Genomic DNA, 27534 nt, shown 5'->3' with positions numbered 1-27534 from the left:
GGCATTCAAAAGGCTTATGTTTTATGTATCACTTTCTGCCTGTGAGGAAGAATATTTGAAGCTAAAAATAGACCTTTTATGGAGCATGGAGAAGAGTGGAATTTGCTCCGAGAGTTTAGCAATTTGAAATCAGAGACATGGGTTGCTTCCTGAAGCATTTGATAATATTCACACTGTCAGACACATAGCTACTGTGAAACACAAAGATCCAGAAGGAAGAGAACATTATAAGCCAGAAATATGAAGGCTATACTGCTTTTACTTAATATGAGGTGCAATAAAATAATTTATCTAACATAAGGTAGATAAAGGAAGTCTTTACTCCAGAAAACAATGTGTATGTAATGGCAAAAATACTCCATTTTAAAATCTATTGAGTAAAAACCAACTATGTATGACAGTCAGTAGGATACAGAGAGGTGACATAATATGTTCAAGGCATGCAGACCTTTGGGGTTACAGATGTGGCCCAATGATAGAGAGCCTGATTCCAAGAACCAAAAAAGGGGGAGGAGGAATAAGGAATTTAAGGTTTGAAAATTTCTTAAAACTCATATAATGCAATAGCAACTCATAGTTCATTTTTCTACCTGTAACAACAAAAAAAAAATCAATCCAGACCTATATGAGCAGCATAATCTCATTTGAAATAGTGGGAACACATTCTATACATGTATAAAATTTAAAAAAAAAATGCCATTTTCATGAAAGCCTTCTAAGTGGAGACTGTTGAAACAGCAAATGTGCATGAGCATGGTGATGGTCAGAAGCTGCAGGAAGCAGCCCCTGGAGTCTTCCTCCAAACTCCATGCCCACAAACGTGCTAGTCTGGGTCATCAGAGGTTCTCTTCACATCCCAGGGTAGACTGCTTTGAAAGTCTTCTCCTAAGTTATCTGGAGGACATTATTGACTACAAAGGTCTACTACTAAGAAAAGAAATCATTTTTATTATGCAGCAAAAACATACAAGCAGATTTAAAAACAGGAGAATTAAATGTTAGTAAAAATCACAGATTTCTTCTAAAAGTTCGCCTTTCTCCAACCATGGCATCCCATTTGTTCTCCTCCCTGCTCCTGCTATGCCCTCTGGCTACAACAACCACCACCTCCGAAGCAAGGAAGGAGCCCAGGGTGAGATTTCCATAGATATAGTAGGAGATCATCTTTAGGCAATTTTCTCTGTTGTTTGGACTCCAAAATGGTGATTGATTATTATAACTGTAAAAAACCAAGTACCAACTTATCAATAATCTGTGCTTCTCTATATCAGTGCATTTAAAGTAATTCTTTGAAGTGAATACTTACTGATCTGCATCAACCGGCTCTTAAAAGGGGAGAAAAATGGAAATGCAACAACCAGAATAAGTAAAAACTCCTCGCAGCATGGTTCCCAGAAACACAAAGAGAACCTCCTGATTTTATCGGAATCCTTACTGCTATCCTTCAGGTTAGCCATGGTTAGAAAACTATCTGCAGAAAAGCATGACTGCTCCTAGATCTTTTCAGCTTTCCTGCATCGTATCAAGAATAATCTGCTGATTATTTCAAGTGAACCAAACCCAGTCCTCAACAGCACTATCTTGTAAATGTGAATCACATACAATCAAAGGCGTGATGGTAGGAGTGGACCTTGAAAGAGTAGCGACCTTACATTTACCGTGGCAACAGCACACAGACCTAACTGCTGACACCACTGGCCATTTCTTTAAATTTAAATTGTATTTTTTTACTCAACTTCATTAAGATAGAATTCACAAATAAAATATATATGTATGTATGTGACTCAATGTGATGCCCTAACATATTTATTTATACACTGGCAAATGATAAAAAATCTAATTAGCATATCTCTCTGTCCATGCTTACCTTTGAGTGTGTGCTGAGAACATGTACTTTTGCCAAGCACGTAGTACTTTATAATGAAATTCCTAAAATCATTTGTAAACAAGATAGTTATAGCCTTTGACAGCATCCGTATTTCCTGCTTGGGTTTACCCTTACGTGCATTCCTTGTGTTCTCTTTAAATACAAAAGAGCCATAAAGCATGGATGCCACTGTAACTGCCAGACTTGCGTTCACTAGAAAAATTTTTCCTGACTTTTGTGTTTTGTTTGCATACACATAGCGTACATGCATAAACCCTCAACACACACTTCTTCAGTGACTGACTAGTATAAACTGTAATAGTGTGACTTGGAGGTCCAGCTGCTAGGACAGCACTGTGGAAGATCTATATACAGGGATTTTGATACACTGTCAAAGGAGACTTTGTGTTTCTCTTATGTTTGGAGAAGCAGGGAAAATGTAGTTCCTGCATGGAGTTTCTGTGGCTTGTGCTTGAATAGTTACCTTCTACTAATCACAAGTAAACAAATAATACTGAATTAAAATAAATTTATTCACAGTTGATATCAACACTAATATACATGGCGTGGGTCTTTTTGATGTTGAGACAGATCTCACCAGGTTGCCTGGCTGATCTGGAACTCTGTGTGTGTGTGTGTGTGTGTGTGTGTAGATAGACCAGGCTGACCTCAAACTCACAGAGATCTCTGCCTCCATGCACCACCACATCTGGCTATTGCATTGATTTTTTTCCAAAAAGGATTTCAAATACAAACACCTGTAAAAATCTGTGTATTGCATGCCCAAGCCTGAGCAAAATAAATCACAAAGGAAATCTTTTATCAAGGAAAAAGCTAGATAAGTTTTAGTCTGTCTTTAGCAGATATGTTTTTCGCTGTCTTTTCCTTGTGAAAGCTTATCTCACGGCATAGATTTTATTACAGATATTCTCAGGACTAAAAGAACGACATGAAGCCATTCAAATATATTGATACTTTACACTAGTTCAAGCAGAGGTTTGCATGCAAGCATATTCTAGGAATACTCATTGAACTTTTAGGAAATGTTCAAACTGATAGAAAAAAAATAAATCTAATAAATCACATTATACCTGCTAGAGCTTGTAGCACAGGCTGCTGTAGAACCCTTCTTAATCAGACTGTTCTACATAGATTAGCATATCTCTTTAGCCAAACAAAGACACTACTTCCTAGCAGTATCTAGGGTTTAAGGTGGAAGGAAACCTTTAGTGCTCACAATCAGGCTTGGTGATAAAATCTTGATACAGAAGCAGAATAAAGTGCTTCTAAGATGACTTAGCCTTGATGAACCTTGAGATTTTTCACTGGGGGAAGTTTAAGTGACAACTCTCCTCCGCACTACAGAGTCAAGAGAACTGTGAGCTTCTCAAGTAACACAGTTTACTGCTTCTACTGCACTATGGGTAAGAACTGGCTCATATCTGCCCATTTCTTTCCCTTGTCACTATTGCTGATGCCAAGAATCCAGTGAGTTGAAATTTAAGAGTTTCAGGGACTTTTGTAAACACCAGTAATGGGTTGGTTATACTGTTTTGGTTCTCGTCAAATTTCTTTTGTTTTACAAGAGAGCTTTGACCACAAAGAGAACTGGATTGCCTTGGCTGGTTAAAATGTGAGGTCTTTCAAAGCCCCTCTGCTTTGGAGACCACAATTCCTGGGGTAGAGATGAGTAGAATAAATGTGAACCCAGTCTAATTTTACACTAAACTAATTAACATCACATCATCCCAGCAGAAATATCTAGAAACATTACCTCATAACAGTGTTTTTTAGGATGTTAAAAACTGACCTTTGGGGATTATTTGGTCTTCTTTTTCAGTGTTACATATTCAGTTACATATTCATCAATAAAACTATTTCAATGCTCGCTCCCAATTTAATGTTGCATGTAGGAAGTATCTTAAGCAAATTCACACTAATCTATTTCTTTGTGTGTGTGGTGTAGTGTGGTATATGTACCTGTTAGAGGGGTAAGTGCACCCTGTGCATGTAGGTATGTATGCTCATGTGTAAACACACATGTGGAGGCCAGGGATCCATGTCAAATGTCTTTCCTTGATTACCATCCACGTTTATTTTTGAGGCAGAACCTCTCATTGAATCTGAAGTTCATTGGTTGGGCTCAGTTGCCAGGTTGAATCGGCTTCAAGGATCCACCTATCTTTGCCACATACACACACACGCACACACACACACACACACACACACACACACACCCCTGAGCATTAGAGTTACAGGTGTAAGCACTGGGAATCTAAACTAACCTCATCAAGCTTCTACAGTGAGAGCTCCACCAACTAAAGCATCTCCTCAAGCTCCATCTCTTTTGTCTTTAAACACCACAGGGAGCTTCAAAATCTTCATAAATAAATGCCTACATGTGTGGCTCAGCTGGTACCGTCCTTGCCTGGCCTGAAGTAAGCTTTGGGTTGGATCCCCAGTACCATGTAAACTGGACATACTGGCACATGCCCATAGTCCTGGTGTTTGAAAGACAGAGGCAAATAGGATCAGAGGCTCAAGACTTTCTTTGGCTGTAAAGTGTGTTCAAGGAATGCCCAGGATGCATGAGACTCTGTCTTAAAAATAAAAATAAACAAGCAAATAATAAATAGATCCAAATACAGGTTGAATCCAAATAGACTGTTTAGGATTTCCCAAGAAACACTCCCTACTAGACTAATCACACCCTTTCTACTAGACTGAGTGGTCACACCCTCCCTACTAGACTGACATGGTCACACCCTCCCTACTAGACTGACATGATCACACCCTCCCTACTAGACTGACGAGGTCACACCCTCCCTACTAGACTGAGTGGTCACACCCTCCCTACTAGACTGACATGATCACACCCTCCCTACTAGACTGACATGATCACACCCTCCCTACTAGACTGACATGGTCACACCCTCCCTACTAGACTGACATGGTCACACCCTCCCTACTAGACTGACATGGTCACACCCTCCCTACTAGACTGACATGGTCACACCCTCCCTACTAGACTGACATGATCACACCCTCCCTACTAGACTCATGTGATCACACCCTCCCTACTAGACTGACATGACCACACCCTCCCTACTAGACTGATATGATCACACCCTCCCTACTAGAGTAACATGGTCACACACTCCCTACTAGACTGAGTGGTCACACCCTCCCTACTAGACTGACATGGTCACACCCTCCCTACTAGACTGACATGGTCACACACCCCTACTAGACTCATGTGATCACACCCTCCCTACTAGACTGACATGGTCACACCCTCCCTACTAGACTGACATGGTCACACCCTCCCTACTAGACTGACATGGTCACACCCTCCCTACTAGACTGACATGGTCACACCCTCCCTACTAGACTGACATGGTCACACCCTCCCTACTAGACTGACATGACCACACCCTCCCTACTAGACTGACATGATCACACCCTCCCTACTAGACTGACATGATCACACCCTCCCTACTAGACTGACATGACCACACCCTCCCTACTAGACTGACATGATCACACCCTCCCTACTAGAGTGACATGGTCACACACTCCCTACTAGACTGACATGGTCACACCCTCCCTACTAGACTGACATGACCACACCCTCCCTACTAGACTGACATGATCACACCCTCCCTACTAGAGTGACATGGTCACACACTCCCTACTAGACTGAGTGGTCACACCCTCCCTACTAGACTCATGTGATCACACCCTCCCTAGTAGACTGACATGGTCACACCCTCCCTACTAGACTGACATGATTACACCCTCCCTACTAGACTGACATGGTCATGCCCCCCTACTAGACTCATGTGATCACACCCTCCCTACTAGACTGACATGTTCACACCTAGAACAAGCACAGCGAAGATCCTTGAAGTGTGAAAGCTGACCCTGGGCACTCTTCCGCAAGCCTGGAACCAGGGCTAGTTTTCCAGTCTTCTGAGCGACTGTACCCTTACCGCCATTGAGAACAAAGAGTAAAGACTGGAGACTTCTGGGTTCTGATCTCTGGCTCTCCCTAACTCAAAGCTCAGTTTCCTTTCTGGATCTTACTTTAACACCATTGAAAATAGGAGAGCCATGCTTTCCTCCCTGTCTATGATGTGATGGAGTAAAAGGGATAGGTACTTATTAAGTTATGCTTAGAGCTCTTTTTAAATGACCCCATAGGCATTGTGTTTTTGTTAACTGAATTCTTAATAGAAAAGTCATCATGGAAAGTAAAATTCTGGCTGGCTATTTATATATTGAAGCTTGTAGTGCAATGATTAAAATCATTGCAAAACAATTTACCACATAAGGCCAATAAAATGATAATTATGAGAGAAATGAAGCCAGTGTGCCAGGACACAGACAAGCATCCCAGTAAACATACACAAATAAATATTTCTCTCATTCTTCTAAACATTTATCACAAACTCAGAGCTCTAAACTCACGCTTCCAAATACATCCTAACTATATATGCACTGTGCTTTCAGAAGAAATATTTTAAAGGAGTTATTGACTACTAACGAAGTACATTAATGCCTAATATTTTCAGAACTTCCTTTGCTATCTTTCATATGTCAGCAAGAAGTCTAAGACATATCCATTTTCTCTTCAAATAATAGACAAAAGTAAGGATTCAGATAAAATCTTGTCCAGGATGAATATCCAGAACAATTTCTATAATATTGCCAATTCCAAATTACAAAATAGCAATCACATGTATGATATGTCATATTAATGGTTACTCCCACATAAACCAAATGAAGTGGAAAATTGAAAATTTTTAAACCATTTACTTCTAATTGTTTGGGTCTTTAAAAAATACTGGAGTATAACATTTCGAATTGTGTATATTATTTTTGACTTAAAGTAAGACACATGCACAATTAAGATAGATTTGAAAGGACAAGTAAAGCTTAGAGTTTGTGGGATATGGTTTAGATGAATGGAATAAATTTTTATATGCCCATGTTGTATTTTCTAAAGTAAACTAATCTCCACAATGCTTTAATCTAAAACAAAATCATAACTAATTACTAAATCCATGTATTCTTCTAAAAATTGTTCCTGAAGTTTCCAGCCATATCTATGCCAATTTATTACCATACATCAAAAAGTATTGCATTTTCCTTCTGTAAAGACACATAGGCATCCCTCTGATTTGACATGCATAGATTCAATCACGAATTGCTAGTATTTTTTAAAGGGTCCCTCAATTAAACATGTACACACTAATACTTCATATCAGTATTACCTGAGCCACAGCACATAACAAATATTTACTACCATATCATCATTGTTGGATTATTAGATATGAAAATAATTGAGAGATGGTTTAAAGTATCCCAAAAGATGCTCATACATATAAGTAACAGCATTCAGGTTATATATGCATATATACATGCAATAACAAAAAGGACCATGAATTTGAAAAAGAGCAAGGCTGGGAGTACTGGGGTAAAGGTTGCAGGGAAGAAATGGAAGAGAGAAATGTGATTATTTTATGATCTTGAAAATAAAACAAATTTTAGCAATCATCCAGGAGGTAATTGTCAAATAATACACTCTCAAAAAACAAAAAAAAAGAACTTGGGAATCCACAGATTCTGATGTCTGCAGAGGATCCCAAAACCAGTCCTCCATGCATACAGAGGCCCTGGCGAGTGTGTGTCTAGCTGTGCAATCAATGGCTTATGTGTGGAAAGTAAGGGAGGAAATGCCAAGGAGAAAACGCTTATACCTTCTATTTTATTAGTTTCTGGTTGGAAACATATAGACAGTGAAAATGAGAGCAAACCGCCCAAGGAAAAATTGCTGGAAAGGTGAGAGTGGGTGCGAAACTTGGTGGTGAAGCACTTACCTAGCCTGCACAAAGCCATGCGCTCAACATCAGCACCAGAGACAGCGGGAGGGAGGGAGAAAAGAGGAAGTGCAGAGGAGAGAGACAGAAAACAATCCATAAGGACATGAACAGCATGGAGCAGCATGTAAGAGGGAAAGAGTCAGACAGACTGAACACTTAGCATCCACCAGAACTCACAGAATTTATCCCACATCTCTGAACTTTTTCTTCACTTATAAACTTGGACTATTTACTGGACCTTTCTCTGCATTGCCGAAATGGCTAAACAGAAAAATGTCTTCCCGATGCCTTAGTTCATTGTTTGTGCTCAACAAAGAGCAGCTGTTCCCATTACTCATGGTTCATTGTAGCCATTTGGAAGAATAGAAAAAGTGCGATTAGTGTTCACGCATCATTAGGCTAAAAGACTATTACTATATAATTATTACACTTTGTGTGGGTTGAATTTTAAATGAATTCACTAGACAAATGCACTTATTTGTAAACATTAATAGTTAATAGCCAAGTCGACCAACGCACCCCTGGGAAGGAATATATAGAATTACCTATTAACTCCCACATTCTTGCAAAGATGCATTCAGTTCTTCGTAGTTTGGAGTTTGGTAAAAGTATTTATATACATTGACCCCAAAATCCAAGAAAAGAAATTATTGTCAACTCAGTGTATGTAACACCAACAGCAAAATCATAAGCATGTTTCTCACAGCACTTTGTATTTCCTGAGGAGTCCTTACTTTAAAAATCATTCAAACCATTTATAGTTCAGTATATGAGCCCACACACAGTTATTCTCCAAGCAAACCCTTCCTGTGAACTTCAGCTTAGCTACATTCTGCATGGAAAGTCTCCCTTGACCCCTGTTTACAGAGACCTTTTACCCTTCCTTCTGTGTTAGTATAGCTCTTTGTCCCAAACTCATTTATTTCCTAACAAATTTTTCATGAGATTTTGTGTTCCTACTTTGTTCTCTTCATTTCCTATGTTAATACCACACACCACCTCCTGGGCATCCATTGTTTCTTCATGTGTCTCCTGCATTAAAGAACATTTTCTTAAAGTTGGGCTGGGGATATCGGAGAGATGGCTTAGTAGGTGAAGGTGTTTGTTGTGCCAATGCAAGGATCTAAGTTCAAATCCCCATAACCCCTGCAAAATCCAGACATACTAGCGCTAACATACATCTGTAATCCCTGTTATTCTGCAGAGAGATGGGAGATTGACACAGGAACTTCCCCAGAAATTCAGAGGCCAGCTAGTCTGGCGATGTCTCAAACAAGGTGAAAGATGAGGACCAACACTAGAAGTTGTCTTCTGACCTACACATACACACACAGCGTGCATCCTGGCATTCACACAAAACAACAACATAAAGGGAAGACAGGAAGGAGGGAGGGAGGGAGAAGGAGGGAGAATGGAAAGAAGGAAGGAGGGAGGGAGGAAAGGAGGGAGGGAGGGAGGGAGGAAAGGAGGGAGGGAGGAAAGGAGGGAGGAACGGAGGGAGGGGGGATCCAAAGAACAAAGGAAGGAAAAAAGGAAGGGAGGAGGGAAGGAAGATAGAAAGATTTTTATGAAATAACTTTTTTCAGCCTGTTTACTGGTTCCTCACTTCTGAACTGATAACAAAGCCTAACCTGGGAGACTTTTAACACTGAAAGGAACCATTACCAATGAACATAAACTGGAACCGTCGGAGAAACCGGGACTTGTGGCCACCAAACACACACTTCTCAAAATCTTTCTCAGGGACTGGGGAGTTGCCTCCGTGGTTAAGAATACTCGGTGCTCTTCCAGAGAAGCCAAATTCGGTTGCTAGCACCCACATCAGACAGCTCCCAACTGTCTGGACTACACAAGCTCTGGGACGTTCAATGTCTCCAGCTGCACAGCCACCTGCACTTACACACACATGCCTGTGTGAGGATGCATACTATCTACACATAGTTAAAAATAATAAAGTAATTCTATTTTAAAATCTATCACAGATTATTCCTACAGAGAGCCTGAAGACTCAATTCCAAGGCTTAAGTCTCTTTTAATTGCCCTGTTTATTCACGATACTTTGACATTCTGGCACAGAACATTGTGTATGATCTTGTTCTTAATAGAAGCGTAATGCATTCAGGGAGCAAAGGTTAAATTGTCTTACCCAAAATATTTGAGCAAAATTAACACCCACGAAGACTTACTCTTGAAGCCCAATTGAGTGTAGCTAAAAGGCTGCCCCTAGCATGCAGAGAATACCAGCCAAAGTGCGAAGAGAGAGAGCAGGCCAATTGGTACTTAGTCCTACATACAAAAGGTTTCAGTGTTGTCTCTTTAGAACCCATTTCCATAACAACAAAATAAATACATCTTTTCTGCTTTGTTTTCTTAAACACTATTCAATCCATTTTTAACAGAAAGGAGAGAAGGCTGAGACAAGGTTGGCTGGCCTCAAAGACATGGCAATCCTCCTGCCTCAGGCTCCTGAGTGCTAAGTTACAGGCATGAACAACCACATCTGACTACTCCTGTTCAGTCTTCACCCTCCAGGTCTGTTGTCTTTGAGTGCTATATGAAATCCAGGACACACACTTAAGGTGGAATTTCAGAAAAACAACAGGTGATGTTTAGTACGTCCTGGGCATAGCTTGTTTAAACCTTAGCTGAGTGGCCTGTGTTTTTATTGACTAAAACCTGGAATCCCTAAATGTGAAGCCCTTCTTTGTCACTCACCTCGCTGCAGCAGGCCGAGAGGTCTTCATGGCTTCTCGAAGTCATGTTTGCATCCCTGTGTCCTTTCCTGTTTCCATCTGTGTCCTTTCCTGTATCCATCTGTCTTAGTCTGCTCCATATCCTTGCCTAGACAGCAATGCTCTCCTATGTCAGTCTATTTCTAGACTGCTCGACAGGAACGCCTGCCCCTAGGTGGTACTTGCTCTTGTCAATGGAAATAGATTTAAAGTCAATGACCAACACAACTGTAATTTGTTGAACAGCCACTTCCTGATCTCTCCCAAACTGTTCTCTGAATTGTTTTGCTGATGAGTAAGACACAGTGTATACTTTCAAAGGGTGCATAGTTTAACTAACAAAAATTATATATCAGAAAACAATGTCTAAAGACCCTAAACAGTACACAAGTGAGATATCATAAGCCACTGAGAACAGCTAGAAACACCATAAGAGGGGTACTTATGGATGGGGGATCTGTATTAAGACCAACTTTGAGGAAAATTTGAGTGAGCTAATCTAACCCCGGGGCAATAAATGCCACCTGCCAGAAAATTCAGGCATAGGTACTGTGGAAGGGTATAATTACCTCAAGGAGACAGCCAGGACTCACCTGGTGGTTGCAACTTGTTCTGTGGAGTTCCCTGGGATTCAGAGAGTCCACATAAGTTGCAAGCCACACAGTGACTGCCTCTGGCCATTTAGAGTCATTGCATAAAATTAATACTGAAACTAGCCATGTTGACACCTGTGTTTAATTCCAGAAGCAGAAGCAGGTGAATCTATAAGTTCAAGGCCAGCCTGCTCTACACAGTGAGTCCCAGGCTGTCCAATGCTACATAGTGAGACTTTGTCTTAAAAAACAAAATGTACTAAGAAGTAAGGACACTATTAAGGAAACCACCCACAAAACTCAACTACCTTTTCCCCAGTGCTCCAAACCGCAATATTATACAGAATTTGCTAAGACATCTTTTCACAAATAACTTACCTGAACCAAGGGATCTGGTAAAGGTTAAACCAAAGGGCAACACTTTTTGGAGTCATTGTTGGTGAACAAAATGGCTGTCTTTTGCTGTAGCAGGCTGAGGGGTCTCCCTTTCTGTTACATATTTGGGAATAATTCCCTAGTTCAAAACAGTTTACCACTGCCAGGCCTTTGTTCCTCTCTCCTAGCTAAGCACAGAGATCTGCCTTCCTGCAGTTATCTTTATCAGCAGGCATTCGGTCAGTGTTTAGGCAAAGAGCATCCCATCTAAGATAGTCACAGATCTCTAAGGACATAGAATTACTACCTGCCCAAGCTGCTCTTCTGGTTTTACCCCACTTATAAGATTCTTAACTCCTTACGCTCACTTCCACCTCAGTTTACTGATGATTTAGTTCAGGACTTTCAAGGACAGCAGAAGGGATAATTAACTGCAACCCAGAGAAAGACCCACAATACCCACGATCAGAACGCTGATGACAGCATAGCCTGGAACTAGTAATTTAGAGGCCTGAGTCTCTTCTCTTAGAACAGTAAGTCTAACTCCAGACCTAGGCCAGTAGTAACTGGTGTATGTGCTATCTGATCAAGAACCATCAGCTTCCCCGCCGCCCCCCCGACTGTTTAACATAGGTTTCCTGGTTACCCCAGTAGCCTCTATGCATACTGGGAGAAAAGAAGTGGGGCTAAAATACAATCCATGCCCTGTTTGTAATTTTACTGAAAAAGAGCTTTTTAGCCCTTTACTAACCACCTAAAAATGTAGCATAGTGCATTAACCTTCCCCTCTAGAATTCCCTGACAATTTAATTCCTCTCCTAACTAACTTTCTCCATTAAGGAGTTCACCAGACATGTGCTAATCACTCCCATGGATCTGTGTGTGTGTGTGTATGTGTTGTGTGTGCATGCGCGTGTGTGCGTGTGAAAACTCTTACCTGATTTTCTATGGTGGAAAAGAATTCTGGCCCTGGAACCTGCTATGGTTGGGGAATTGCTGTTTTTTAAGGGTATATATTATATATGACTGGGAGTGTTTGTAATGGGTAGACCTAAGGAACAATGTGGAACTAAGAACAGTGTAGAACCAGAAGAATGAGTGGCACAGTGAGAAATGATGGATTGAAGGGAGAGGAATAAAGAGACATGGACAGACAATTCCTGTTGTGAGTAGACTCCTTTACCCTCAGATCTTTAGCCCCCCCTTTAGCTATCCATGCTGCCTTTAACTGAACCCTGAAAGGAAGTCTTAAACACTAAAGCCTTTAAGGACCTCACTACCCCAGGCTGCATAGAACAGCTTAGAACCAATACTTCAGTCAATTTTTCAGCTCTGGCCAACACGGCAGATATGATTTAACAAAGCTCCGGAGACTAGGGTTCTGTGAGCTGCCGAGCAGCTTGGTGGCACTCTGGTATGACTATATTCCAAGGTGCAAACAAGGTGCTTTTTTGTGTTTTCACAGAGAGTTGAATCTGACTCTCCCGCCCCTTACAAGGGCTCTAGACCACTCTAGAGTGAAGACTTGGACTTTACTATCTGATCCTCAAAGGTTTCATGTCTACGTATTACCAAATGGGGTACAGAGGATAAAAATCTTCAGTTATTAGCATAAATTGCTGTTCATCATTCATAGGGCTCCCCATGAGTCAGCCACAGGTGATCTGTACACCCTACTCTTCACTAGCTGGGAGATCTTACTGAAAATTACTGAAGTTTGTTACCAAGTCACTAAGGACAGATATGAAGAGCGATTAGTATAAATTTACAATCTTGTATAACTCTAACTTGATATTTCTTTCTGGGTTAGAAAATCTTTTAGTTTTGTGTTTAGACTACTTCTTAGTAAGATTTGAATCTATTGTGTACATCGGATATACAGTCATCCTTCAATGTGCATGGAAATTATTTCCATGACCCCCTAGGAATAGAAGAATTGCGGTGTTTAAGTCCCTATTTAAAAGGATAAAGTATTTGTCTGGAGCTCATGCATCTCCTGTCCTATACTGTAAGCCGTGTACTGATTACCCCATACAATGTGAACACTATGGAAATGGCCATTACACTGTATCTTTAAGGGATAAGAGAAGCATCTATATGTAGTCCACACAAAGCAGTTCTGAATGAGAGTTGTCTTATAGTGATCACATGACTAGTACGTGCCATTGCAGAGGTCATTTTTATTTTAAATATATTCAATATGAGCTTGGTTGAATTCCCGGGTATAAAACCCAAGATGTGGAGTGATAACTATAGACTTTATTTTGCAAAATGTTTGGAGTACCATACTATATTCAAAAAGAAAAAGAAAAAGGTAGCAATACTATCATGCAAAGCTTGGTTAAACTGCTTTCAGTCAGTTTATGGAACATGTTAAGGCATCAAATACACTGTGCTCTGGTAGAAATTATGATTCACATGGAACATTTACGTGGAAAACCATCTTAGATATTTCTAAGTGACTAACCAAAAAGAAACAAGGCAAAGAAATATAGTTCAACTTTCTAAAATTGAAAATTTTATAAAATTTCTCCTAAAGGCATTGTCAAAAATGCCTGTGGCCCAGAACCAATCATGGCTTTCATTGTTAGGAAATAAGCTAGTAGAGATGCCTGCCGCAGGTCGTCTGGACATGCTAAGATGAACCACGTGAAACTGACAATGTTGATCTGTGCATGTGGCTGGATCTCATTCTCAGACACATAGCCCTACGGCCCCTAGACTGCGTTCTAAAGGAGGACTGGATGTCTCCTTAGCAGCTCTGGTATAGATTCTTCTATCGCCTTTTATCCAGAGGCCCAATCTTTGTCATCAGTCATATGTGACTTTGGCCTCTGTGAGACTCAATTCCCTCACTGACAAAATTAGCAGTTGAGTAGGTGGACTACAGATTTAAAAATCTTGTCAGCCTCTTGGCTGTGGCATGTCATCTGCAAAAGTGAGGCTTGGGGAACACACAGCTGAGTTACAAAAAGTTAAATCTCGTGGGGTTTTAGGTACATTTACTTACTAGCTTGCTCTAGCTGCATTCATTGCTGTCCTCGGCTGCATGTGATCATAGTCCATGTGCTAGACATGGTAAAATATCTGTTGGATCTGCTTCCAGCTTATCAATAAAAGATGTACTGTCAATAATGTCTAAATTCAGCTTCTAGAATTCCTTCTCCCTGCAAGGTCTAGACACTGTTCTTTGGACTTTAAAAGTCCCTGGTGATGATTAAAAGATCCCACCAGCACAAATGTTACATGTGAGGTTACAATTTCCCTGTCACAAGCTACTATAAGGTATAGTACGCTCCTTATTTTTCTGCCATTTTCTTTAATTAATTTCACTAATTAAATAACCACCCAAAGTGATGGTGTTCTACCCTCTCGTCCCAGATTCTGCTGTCTGGAGACCTTTGTGCTGGTGACAGCCATGAAATGCTCACAGGTCTTCTAGGGCAGGCCTATTAGAGGAGAAAGGACGGCATGGGGTAGAGAGGAGGGAGGAGGGGGAGCAGCAAGGGCTAATCTCCAGCTTCTCTGAGAGGCTGGTATCCAGTCTGTGTTGCAAAGGGAGGGAGATCCTGATCAGATCTCAGCACATGGGGAGAAGGTGAGATAAGAAAATGCATTTGGGAATTAAGAGAAAACAGCCACAAAGCTCCCTGGAGGGTGCAGGTGCTTAACAACTCTCCAGAGGAGTTCTGTGACTATCCCCAAATGGATAGTGGTGATGCAGGATGAACCCCGAGAATCGTAACTTGTGTGAAGAGGACTCACACATGCATTAATTAGAATGCACATGTTAGTTTTGTCTGTTTCTTTTGCCAGTGTTTTTCTGTCTTCCTTCCTCCTGGATCTGAAGTCTTTTTTTTTTCTAACTCACTTTCATTGTTTATGTAGTCTACAATAATACACACTTAGCTTCCTCCATAGGGATGAGTATATGCATCATGCTTGTTTATCTTCTCATTCATTGAGGAAGCAAGCCAAGCAGCCTGCCTTCTGCAGAAGATTATAATTATTGCTCAAATTCAGAGAGGTGTTAAGAGGAAATTCAGAGAATGAATCTCTAATCTTACACCTTCCCTTGCAGCCTACAAGGAAAAAATGAAGGAGCTGTCCATGCTGTCGCTGATCTGCTCATGCTTCTACCCGGAGCCTCGCAACATCAACATCTACACCTACGATGGTGAGTCGCCTACGGCAGAGACACCTCTAGCTGCACAGCGGGCCAGAGTCTGAGTGCAAGTGCTTCTCTCCAGGAGCTCCTAACATAATTGGATGAGCATTTTATAGATCTCAGTGTTGATTTGCTGTGTCCAGCCATTAGGTCTTATTGATTGCCTATTGCTCACAGCAGTTTGAAGCCACTGCTACTAACGACACATTAATGTCTCTTAGGAAGCATGGTTGGCTTGCTACCAGCATCCTGATCAGCACATCACAATCCACCAGAAGTCTTTTCAAATAATGAAGCACACTAAACTACAATTACACCAGATCTTAATTTGCAAGAAATTATTTTTCTACACAGATCATTCAAAGACTAGAAAACATATCAACATCACTGTTTTCTCTCTACAGTACCCATATTTTGTGAGCAAATGCAAACAAGCTAATAACAAAGATCAAATCCATATATATTATCCTGGCTATCCATAACTAACTATACAGAACAGGCTAGCCTCAAACTCTAGAGATACTCATACTCCTGCCTTTGCCTCTCAAGTGCCAGGATTAAAGGTGTGCACCTCTGAGCCAGGCTGCCAATTGTCTTAACTGAAGTGCAGCCTTTTCAGTTTGCTTTATGCCAACTCATGGTGGTTAGGTAAGTTTGGTTTCATTTCTGGATCTTCAAATGAGTGTGGCCTCAGGCAAGAGGATACTTCGACTCTTTAATTATCATTTACTCTCCCTCCTAGGAATGTTGGGGAGAGGGTGTTACATGTCTTACCCTGATGCCTAAGACGTCCTCACGACCTGTTGTGATACTATTATTATCAACCTCATCTAACTCGGCCAACCTAATCAAAGTAGGGCAGTCGTGTATACCAGAGCTACCTGAGACAGACTGATGTTTGGTAGGCTCACAGTTATTCTGCCTTTCCACATGTGCAAAAGTCGTTAAAAAGAAGGTAAAGGGCAGGCGCCCAGTCTTAAGTGCCTTCAGTTCTCTCTGAGATCTCAGAGCCTTGCTTCTCCCTGTGCTGTTCTGATGACACAAGCCTTAGAAGGCTAATTAACTTTCCAGAAGCAGCAGTCTCTGTATGCAGGCAACCAATCCATCTCCAACCAAAACTTCCACTAGAACACATGCAGCATGCCCAGTTCCTGTAAGTCCATTAAATCAATCGCATAGATCCATACTGTCTGTCAGATGTTGTTGTTAGCAGGAATCTGGCTGTGTTTCTTAAGAGACTATAAAATCTGGTCTGTCACTGAGATCCCATGATGAATGTGGCATGGCCCTTGCCTTCCTGGGACTTGAAGCTCTGTAGATGAGTCTTAAAACACACAAGGAGAGAAGCAAATTGTTGGGACCCAAGAACTGGGTGGTCTCTGCATTTTGGTACTGAGAGGCAGGAAGCGGAGCTGTGCGAGCTGTCTGAAGCTGAAGAGACAACTCCACATGCACCGCTTCAAAAGCACTCAGTAGAGACTTTCGTGTTTCCAAACTGTTTACTCGGCCTTGTGTCCCTGCCTTGATAGTGATTATCTGAGCAACGTAGATCATGTAAAGTGCTCTTTCTGGACCTCAAAGGAGAGTGTTCTGTCATGTTACAGTAAGAGACTGGGCCATTGAGTGCTTGGGAATCCCCTGGGGGTCTTAGAACCACTCTGGAGGGGAACAAGACACACCTACACATGAAATACTAGAGACACAAAGCAGTGGCTTAATGCCAAGAAGTTTCTGGATGCAAACAAAGATTAGTGGACGAGAGTGTTGAAACGTGAGATCAAGCTGAAGACCAGTGAAGCTTTAGAGAAATCGGTAGGTTTTCCTACATTGTGAGCTATGAAGTTACAAATGTCCTCAAAGACACTACCTATTATACTGTTTTATGCTACAAATTATTTCAGAATGTAAATGATAACACGTGATTAATATATGAATGTATGATAATAAGCCTATCAATCATATTATACATGATTAAAGCGTGAAAGTCCAGTAATTCACTTGTTAGTACATATGGCAATGATAAGCATGGCTAGCAATTTTCTCTTCTTTAGTTTAATTAACAATTAAAAACTTATGTGTTACAGTGCATTCTTTAAAAAGATTTGTTTATTTATGAACGTGAGTGCTCTGTCTTCCTGTAGGTCTGCACAACAGAGGAGGGCCTCAGATCCCATTATAGGTGGTTGTGAGTGACCATGTGGTTGGTAGGAATGGAACTTAAGACCTCTGGAAAAGCAACCAGATCTCTTAACCACTGAGCCACCTCTCCAGCCCTACAGTGTACATTTTAAACACAATACACATTACATAATGATGACACCAAGTTAGTTAACATATGCTTACCTCATGTGTTATCATGTGTTTCTGGCAAGAACCCAATCAAAGAAAACAAATTAAAAATGCTTAGACCACTAACAAAATGGAGCCTTAATCCATCATTAAAAATAACAAAATTATTATTTGCAAGAATAGATGAAACTGGAGATCATTTTATTAACAAAATAAATCAGATTCAGAAAGGCACATATCTCATTTTCTTTCATAGGTCTTCATGTACACATATATACGCACACCATACACACACACACACACACACACACACACACTGTGAAAGTAGGGGAAGGGGTATTTGGGGAGAAGGAGACCAATCAGAGGGAGGCAGAGAAAGACAAGAGGCGATAATGGGGTACACATACGAACAAAGCACATGAGAAGAAAGTTGTAAAAGATCACAATCACACCCACCACTCTGCACAATGAACACGTGCTAATAACTTTCGAGTGTAAAACAACAGAGTATAATGTTACAGTTATCACTGCAGATCACATGGTGTGTCGGCTTAATGCAACCTAGAGTCAGCTGGGAAGGGGGAAGCACAATTGGAGACTGACTCCATCCCACCGGCGTGTGTGCATGACTACGGGGCATTTTCTTGACTGATGCAGGAGGGTCCAGTCAACTGTGGTTGGTGCCACCCTAGTCTTGCATTGTATGAAAAAGTAAGCTGGAACATCCATGGAAATGAAACCAGTAAGCAGTGTCCCTGCATGGTCTCAGCTGCGGTTTCAGCTTCCAGGTTCCTGCCCTGGCTTCCCACAATGAAGGGCTGTGAGGTGGAACTGTAAGCCAAATATATCTTTTTCTCCAAAGTTGTCTGTGGTCTTGGTGTTTTGTCACAGTGACAGAAAGCAAACCAGGACTCTCATGAACATATTTAATTTTCTAGCGAAAATTTTATACTGTTTAACCAACATCTCCCCAGTATCCATCAGCCTTGGCTGGCACACCACACTCTATATGCATGAGGACAGTATCTTTGCCTTGCTGGGCCCACCTAGCTTTCTCTTCTACAGTGCACTCCAGGTTTACCCATGTGGTTGCAAATGACAGAATTTACTACATTTGTCAACAAAAACATTTACACTGTAAAAGTGTGTGCACAGTCAAGCTGTGGGAGTTCGTGCATTTTGGAAGCACTTCGTTTCCACTTCCTAGAATGAGATGCCTCTTGAACTGCTGGGCTCATTAAAGTAGCTGCTTGATTCAGACACCTGCTTGACATTCTCGATGTTCCTTCCGTAGACATGGAGGTGAAACAGATCAACAAGCGAGCCTCTGGCCAGGCTTTTGAGTTGATTTTGAAGCCACCATCTCCCATCTCAGAAGCTCCACGAACTTTAGCTTCTCCAAAGAAGAAAGACCTGTCTCTGGAGGAGATCCAGAAAAAGCTAGAGGCTGCGGAGGAAAGAAGAAAGGTAACTTTCTCCATGAGTTTTTGTTTTTCTTTGTTTGGTTTCATTTGGGAGACGAGATTTCTCTGTATAGCCTTGGCTGTCCTGGAACTTGCTCTGTAGACCAGGCTGGCCATGAATTCAGAGTTTTCTAAACTCTCTACTTTCTTCCTTCTTCCCCTCCACTCCCATTCTCTCTTTAACAAAGATACACACACACACATACACACACACATGGAGGAAGAGAGAGATGTCAAGCAGAGATTCCAAGAGACAATGATCCCCAAATGCCTACACCATCCCAACACCTTTAATTTTCTATAGTAAGATACTAAGAAATCTGTGAGCTTTAAGATTTGAGGCTGGAGAGATGGGTCAGTAGTTAAAAGCGCTTACTGCTCTTATAGAGGACCCAAGTCTCATTCCAAGCACCCGCTTTAGAGGACTCCAGGAGGATCTACTGCCTCTGGCTTCTACAGGCATCTACACTCACATGCACATACCACCCCCAGCACACACATGTAGAGTTAAAAATAAGTGTTCGGAACAGTCTGAGGGCATTAAGGTATCCTAGTGAATCTATGGATTGAAGAAGTCCTGTCTGGATGAATCTGCCCAACAGGAGGCATTCCTTCCCATCACATCTTAAGGTATCCTATCGAATCTATGGATTGAAGAAGTCCTATCTGGATGAATCTGCCCAACAGGAGGCATTCCTTCCCGTCAAGTCTTCTTCCACCAAGCTCACACTTGCACTGGGCTTCCTCCTTGCTTTATCATGACGTATTTTAGTCTCCTGGGGTCACTAAGAGCATCCTGCACACACAGTTATTATAGCAGTAAACCTTCTCATTTTAATACTTTTGTGCTATCTATAAAAAAATCTGTCAATATATTAAACACTATAATCTATTAATATTATTATAAATCTATATTATAATGGAGAAACTGAGCTACTAGCCCAAGTAAATGTACAAGATTTAACTGTTTGGCTACCCTCTTCTGCTTTACTCTCAGAAGTACCCAAATGTCTTGTCTAAAGTCCTGCAGGGTCTGTTGCACTTGGGCTAATTTAAGTTCTCACTCAGCAGAGGCATCTTCTATATAATGGGCACAGCACAGCACAGCAAGACATATACATGAAACACACACACACGCGCGCGTCCAAAGTTGACACAGAGCTCAGAATACAACATCGGTGACTGGTCCAAACTTAATATTCAGAAAGCAAAGTTCAGTTTGTACACTCATGACATTTCCAGCTACTGTACTTAATTCTCAAAAAATGGATAAAGGAGAAAGAACACAGAGCTAATAAAAATTAACTGGGTGTTAATTTATAAAACTCCCTGAAGCAACTAATTAATGACTCTGGTAAAAGTTCTACATCCTGATAGCAGTAAACTATTAACAGTTATTTGAACAATTAAATCAAATTAGAAATGGACCGTGTAGCTAATGGACATTGACAAATGGAATCTGCCAGAATTTTGATATTCAGAAAAAGAATGTTTTGGAACCTTTTTAAAATATTTTAAAATATGGTATACTCCATTATATTTCTTGTGCAATTTGGAAATTTTTCAATGAAGAAATCACCATGTGGATTATGTTCTCGTAGTAGACTTTTAATTAAGTGATAGTACAGCTAATTAAGAGAAAGTACCAACTTAAACATTCATTCATTGATTTTGTTTTTCTGTTGGATTGTACTGACTTAATTAGTACTCGTGTGAAAAACTGCTAAGTCTCTTCAGAGAGTCCCCAACAAATGCATACAGCTCACTCGCTATGCAGGGGAGGACACACAAGTAACTTCAATCCAGCTGTGCTAGCTAGCTAAAGGAGAAAGTAAGTACGAGACTGGGAAGTTCAGAGTAGCTGCAGAATAAGGATGGCTGAATTGAGATAACGCTGTGTATCATCCAATGCTCTGGCTTCCAAGCCAGTACTTCTTCTCTTCTAACTGGCTTCACTGCCAGCGAAGTTCAGCTGCCCTCTATTTTCAATCACTTGCCGACAACACAGCAACTCAGGCAGAAACAGAGCTTCTCCTCCTTGCAACCGCTTTGCAGTCACGGATACAGGAATATGATGCTCAAACTTGGGCCATTCACCCACCTCTGCCCTAAAGAGATGGTAAGGCAAAGTCTGGGGTAAGGCGAAAGAAAATTAAGACCTCACCAGAAAAATGTGGGGGTGGAGCTTAGAGATAGAAAACGGCAGGTATCCCCAGTTGTTGTCTGCAACACCTATAGTATTCCATACTCCTAACACAAAGCAAAATTATAGGTAGTAAGTTTCCAAATGATACCTCCTGAAGGTAAAATCACATAATTGACAGACAGCTGTGGGACCTGCTATTTATTCTGACCCTGACTCTAGGAACTAAAGACACCCTCACTAAGCCTCCTGTCACTAAGGGACCAAGAGAACCAATAGTCAGTCATAAGCACACCATAGCATACAACACATCAAACATGAGCAAGAGAAGAAAAGATGAGCGTAGACTGTCTGATGTGGGAAGAGCAGCAAGCCCCAGGGTCCAGGGTTCTGGTGAGTTTGAGAGACAGCACGAAGGCCAGTGAGGCTGGAGTGCTGAGCTCAGGGAAAGGACGGGTGCTGACGTCAGAGGGCAGTGCTCTGAGGACTTTTGAGTTGAAGTGAAAGGAAGGCAGAGGAAGACAATAAAACCATGCCCATGCAGAATAGGAAACACAGCCCAGCTTTAAAGAAAGACCTATTTTTAAAGGAATTAACTAGAAAAAAATGGTGTTAGATAAATAGAGAAAATGGGAAATTGTTATAGACTAGAAAACAAGCAAATACAATCCACTTCATGACTAAGGGCACACAGAGGCAAGCACAGAGAAGATGTTTTGTGTTTTGAAGGCAGTGGCTCAGACAGTGGATGGGGGAGTTGGGAGGGAGCTCTAGATCAGACCCAATGTATAAGTCATAAACAGGCCTGCATTTTTACATAAAAACAAATCCTTCTAGGTGTTCAAAATAGCCGGGCAGTAATAGCACATTCCTTTAATACCAACATTTGGAAGGTCAAGACAGGTGGATCTCTGGGTTCAAGTCCAGCCTGGTCTACATTGTGAATTCCAGGACAGCCAGGGCTACACAGGGAAATCCTGCCTTGAAAAAAAAACAATAAATAATTAAAGCTTGAATAAATATTAAAAAGCTGCTAAAAACTGAGAAACAGAATTCAGCCGTTGTCACTTTACACTGGGCCTATTTCCCTTCCCATACATTACAAATTTTTAAATATTCTCCCCCAAAGTATACATGCCATTTACATGCATATCCGCAGCGCTTTGCTGTTGTTATAAACGGTCAGCTGCTACTACCAGTCAACAGCCTCAGTTATCTTAAGACAGCAAGCATTTTCTCAACAAATTGACACAATCCTAACTCCAAGCACAGAGGTAGACAAGGGCTGGGGTGTGAGATGCGGTTCTTATTCGGATGTTCTAAACACGAAACCACTTACTAGGATGTTTAAGGCTATTCCCTGGGAATCCAAGAGCCCTCTGTGGGCCAGGGGCCCACCTGAGTTGTACAGACAGGGCTCTCTGAAGTCAGGGCTGGAAGGCTGCTGCCCAAGTGTCTCCACAGGGGATCAGATATACTCTGGCAGTTTCCCAGAGTCCCTAGGCCACTTGGCCACAGTCATAGCTCTGACCATATGGTCACTTGCTCGGATAGAACTGCACAGGCTCCTCCAGCCAGAACTAATGTTCCATGGTTTAGCTGAGAGAAAGGCTTATTCTAAGTAATTTTGCTTTTTCTTCCTTATTGAAGTACCTCTGTCAATCAGTGTTCATTTTTTGAAATTCAAGTCTTCATATTTCAGCTAACCACATTAGGGAATGGATGGTGACATGTTGGCCATTCAGGCCCTGTGCCCATTCGTTCAACAGTCCCTTAGCAAAAGGCAGCAGGCTTCCACACATCCCACCTAGATGATCCAACATGCTCTGCTGTTCCAGTGTCTCTGTTAGTGATTTCTCTTTCCCATATGTCCCAGTATGGGGACTGTGTCTGATTATCTTCAGCAGACTACAGTTTAAAGGTGCCTTTCAAATCATCCCAAGAACACATGGTTATCAGAATGTCTGCAGTTGAGCCTCCACACAACAGCTACTGCCCCTGAGCAAGTCATTTCAATTCTATCTCCTTTTGCCCATTTTCCGAGTTTGGTTTGTATTTTTCTTGCGGCTGTGATAAGTACCATGACCAAGAGCTGCCTGGGCAGGAAGCGGCCATTTCACCTACACTTCCAGGTCACAGTCCATCACTGAGAAAAGTCAGGCCAGGAACTCACGCAGAGCCTGGAGCGGAGACCACAGAGGAAACCTCAGACCTATAGGTTTGCTTAGTTTGCTTTCTCTTAGAACCCAGGCTCACCTGCCCAGGGGTGAGTCACCCCTGTGAGCTGGCCCTCCCTACATCCATCATCCATCAAGAAAATGCTCCACAGACTTGCCACAGCCAGTCTGATGGAGGCAGCCCCTCAGCTGAGATCCCTATTCCCTGGTGATACCATCTGGCATTGTCCTCTATTGAAAAGACTTGTAGAAGGTCCATGAGCTGTCGTCTTATTCTTGATAAAATGCAACAAGTTCTGACTTTGCAAAAATTATGGTCCAGCAAATGATTTTACAAAGGAAAGTGGTCCTGATTAATACTGCCATATCATACATTTCATAAATATTTTAAATATAAAGTGGTCTTGATCATAATACATAGAATAATCAAGGTGATAAAATAGATATATATTAAACAGGTCGGGCCAACTAAAACTGGCATGGAAAATGTTAATATCATGAAAAATGATGAAAATTTAATGATACTTGTAACTTTGATAAACAGATTAAATTAAAAAGCTCCCCACTCAAACCTGTTCAGTAAGAGCTAATTCATGTATCAATATCACTGCACAGTGAATTCTAACGACCTATGAACCTCGGAAAGAGAAGTGAACTCCTTGCTCTAAACAAAGCGGTGCGAAAGGGAACCATTAGTAGACAAATCAGGTGGCCCCAACTTCTTCATTTGTAACGCCAAAGTTTTAGAATGGGCTCCTCTTGTTCCCTTACCACATTATGGATTTGCCCCAAGACGGCTTCTGCGAGGTCTGAACCAGGTGAAGTTTGCACACATGGCTGCCAACTTCCCACACTGCTGGCCCTCGTTATGGAAAGGGGCCTCTAATTCCTGCCCTGACTCTAAGACACCTGACCTTGTCCTCCAGTGACGTGTTGCAGCCACTCAAAAATACACTTTAAATGGGGGTAACAGAGAGTTTATTCCTGAGTCAGCGACTCTAGCCCAGGAACTCAGTTTCCCGTTTCCCCAAATACCAAATCACAACATGGTAGCAGTTTCTTTAAGATTTATAGTAGCAAAGCAGAAGGAATCATAAATCAAGACACTTTTTAAATACACTGGGGTATGATACGTTAGACGGGCCACAGCAAATCGGAGAGACCTCTGCTCCAGGTCTCACTCCTGTCTGAGGTGTTGAAACTTGGTGGTCTGCTTAGGCTAATGTGTTGCAAAGGGCTCCAATTGATGCTTTCAAGAACAACAGGCCACACATAAAGGCGGATAACTACGTTCAAGGGCCAAAATAGACTGAGACAACTTGTATTTAGCTCCTAGCTCTGCAATACTGTAACACATCACCTTAAAGTTGCTCCTAGCCAGTCAAATTGGACAAACTTGGAAAGTGTGTATTCTTTTGGGAATTGTAATCTGCAGCTGGCATCTTAAGTTGGTAACTGGCTATTGAGATGGAATATAGGGGAATTGAAGTAGTTTTTATATAGTCACAGTTTGATATTCAGGAAGCCAGCTGGCTTCATGGTCATAAAATCTTCTTATTGTGGTCTTCTGGGCAAACAAGAAGAGCATGCAGACTCTCTTCTTGTGAGGGGACCCCAGCAACCCCATCCCAGGCTTCAGAATGAGAAGAGCTCATGATGAAACTCCAGGTTTTCATCATGTTAAGTCCCTCATGTGTTCCTGCTTTTCCGCGGGAAGTGAACACTGTGGTCTTTGCTTGGCACAACTACACTTAATTGTCATATTTGAGCACACACTTTTTTTCCCGTAGCCATGTTGACAATGTCCTTTCAGGATTAGCAGAAAGCCCAGTAGTTACAGGACAGCATCCAGCCTCCTAGTGGAAAGATCCTTTGGAACTAAGGGCTTTGGTGTTTGATAAATGGATCTGTGTGTCAAGTAATATATCCCACACATGATTAAAGGGGACAAGAAGATGGAGTGGCAGGAGTATATGTACTTCAGAAGTAAATGGGAAACCGGAGGCATCTACAGTGTCTTAAATCTCTTCTGTGCAGGTAGATGAGTTTTATGGACCAGTTAACTCAGATTTATCATCCAATTCATTTGTGCAGCAATTAAGCTCTTAGACTCGGTAGCATGAGAGATGCTAATTAACCTCTCTGCACAATGTTCAAGCGTTTCTAAATGGACAATAACTCTTCTCCCTGTCTCATTACTGTGCCTCCGTGTACCTCTCGGATCATCATCCAGTGATCCTAAGTTCTGAGTGAGGATGTGCAGAAGAGGTGCTCACCAGCCATCTGCCTCAGTTTCTCAAATCCCATTTCCCCGGATGGCACATTTGAATGACTCACTCTGTATTTGCCTCAGCTTACTTCTGCCTTGTACCAGCTGCCCTCTACCTCACCCAGTTCTCCGTCTTAATTCTCAGAGAGCTTCTGTGAAAGGCCATGATCCTCCAAGGCCATTACTTATCTTTGAAAACTTCACATGCACCAACATTTGCCAGGGTCCCTATTTTCACCTCTCTCTGAGCACACACAGTCCACCTGCCTTGCTGCTCATCTGCCCGAGCACAGCACAGTAGGAAGAACTGTTTGAACATGCAGCGAGACCCTCACTCCCACACACAGGTAGAGACAAGCTTCCACTGCTTCAGATCATGTGTTGCCGTTCTTCAGCTTCTCGCGCATCGTATGCCATGCCTTTGTGTAATGTTCTCAAATTACTGCTTATCTTCACACTTTACAGATAGTGGCATCAAAACTGATTTTCTTCCTTGGCAGTACAACTGCCAGACTGAGCCATACTCAGGGAAGCGTTGATTTCTCTGAGGAACAAAGTCAGGGAGGGATGTTGCAGGCAGAAAGAGCTGCTTACACACTCCAATAATGGAGTCCTAAGTCTAACTTCCAGCACTAGCCGAAGTACGGAGAGCTCAAGAGCCCTAAGCTATGGCATAGTGAAGGGTTTCTTTAAACATCAAGTGCCAGGGCCGGGGAGATGGCTCCATGGGTAAAATGCTTACTGCACAAGTCTGGGAACTTGAGTTCAGATGCCCAGCATCCTTGTAAGCACAGGCACCCGTCTGTAGGCCCAGTACTCTAGGGTCAGAGACAGGTGGGTGGTCCTGGGGTTCACAGCCCAGCTAGTCTACAAAATGTCAGGCTCTGGGTTCAGCAAGAAACCAGATCTCAAAAGCAAGTGAGTAGATGAAACAGAAATAATTGAGGATTGCATCCCAATACCAACCTCTGACCTCCATATAAGCCTGCATAGGGGAATGCACACATACATATAACGGCATGCACACACACACACGATTGCACACTCACATGATTGCACACACATGCACACATATGATGGCACGCACGCACACACGCGTGCACACGCACACACACACTCAGTTTAATACTTTAAGGTGTGGTAGCTCGTCCCTTTAAACCTGGCACTTAGAGGCTGAGTAGGAAGATAGCCAATGTGTCTCCAAAGAGCAGACTGTGGCCACCAACAACAGAATCACTGAAATAGTTAAGAAAAAAAGGCTAGGTTTCCTGACCTCACCAAAGAACCTTGGAAATAGATCTCAGCAGGAAGATACTGGGTGCTCTGTCATTGCCAAGCCCCCAGTGACTGCAGTTGCAGAGAACCATACATCCTGCTGATGCTAAGGAGAGAGACAGCATGCACAAGACATAGCCAACCCCATTGGCTCTGCTCTCACTGCTGAAGGACCACAGAGTCCCCAGAATTCCTCTGGATGTCCACTTGAAGAATGACAGCAGAATCAGGGCTTTCTTCTGGTTTGGGCCAAAAGGACACTAAACACGAGATTTGCACAAATGTTTTCAAGTCTCTA

The 27534-nt window shown here is 41.9% G+C and overlaps 1 protein-coding gene across 1 annotated transcript in view; it reads left to right on the top strand.

The window, feature by feature from the left end:
• Positions 1-27534, top strand: part of LOC121432523 (stathmin-2) — a 51516-nt gene that overhangs the window by 15014 nt on the left and 8968 nt on the right. Inside the window, exons 2-3 of the mRNA XM_041630516.1 lie at positions 15534-15629; positions 19204-19376. Coding sequence (XP_041486450.1) covers positions 15534-15629; positions 19204-19376 — 269 coding nt within the window. The remainder of the gene's footprint in view (positions 1-15533; positions 15630-19203; positions 19377-27534) is intronic.

This window comes from Microtus oregoni, unplaced genomic scaffold (assembly GCF_018167655.1).
Source record: "Microtus oregoni isolate MIOR12 unplaced genomic scaffold, Mior012 000034F_ref0000314, whole genome shotgun sequence".
In the NCBI taxonomy this organism is placed as follows: Eukaryota; Metazoa; Chordata; class Mammalia; order Rodentia; family Cricetidae; genus Microtus; species Microtus oregoni.
The sequence above is the reverse complement of the archived record's forward strand: the minus strand, read 5'-3'. Positions and strand labels throughout refer to the sequence as shown.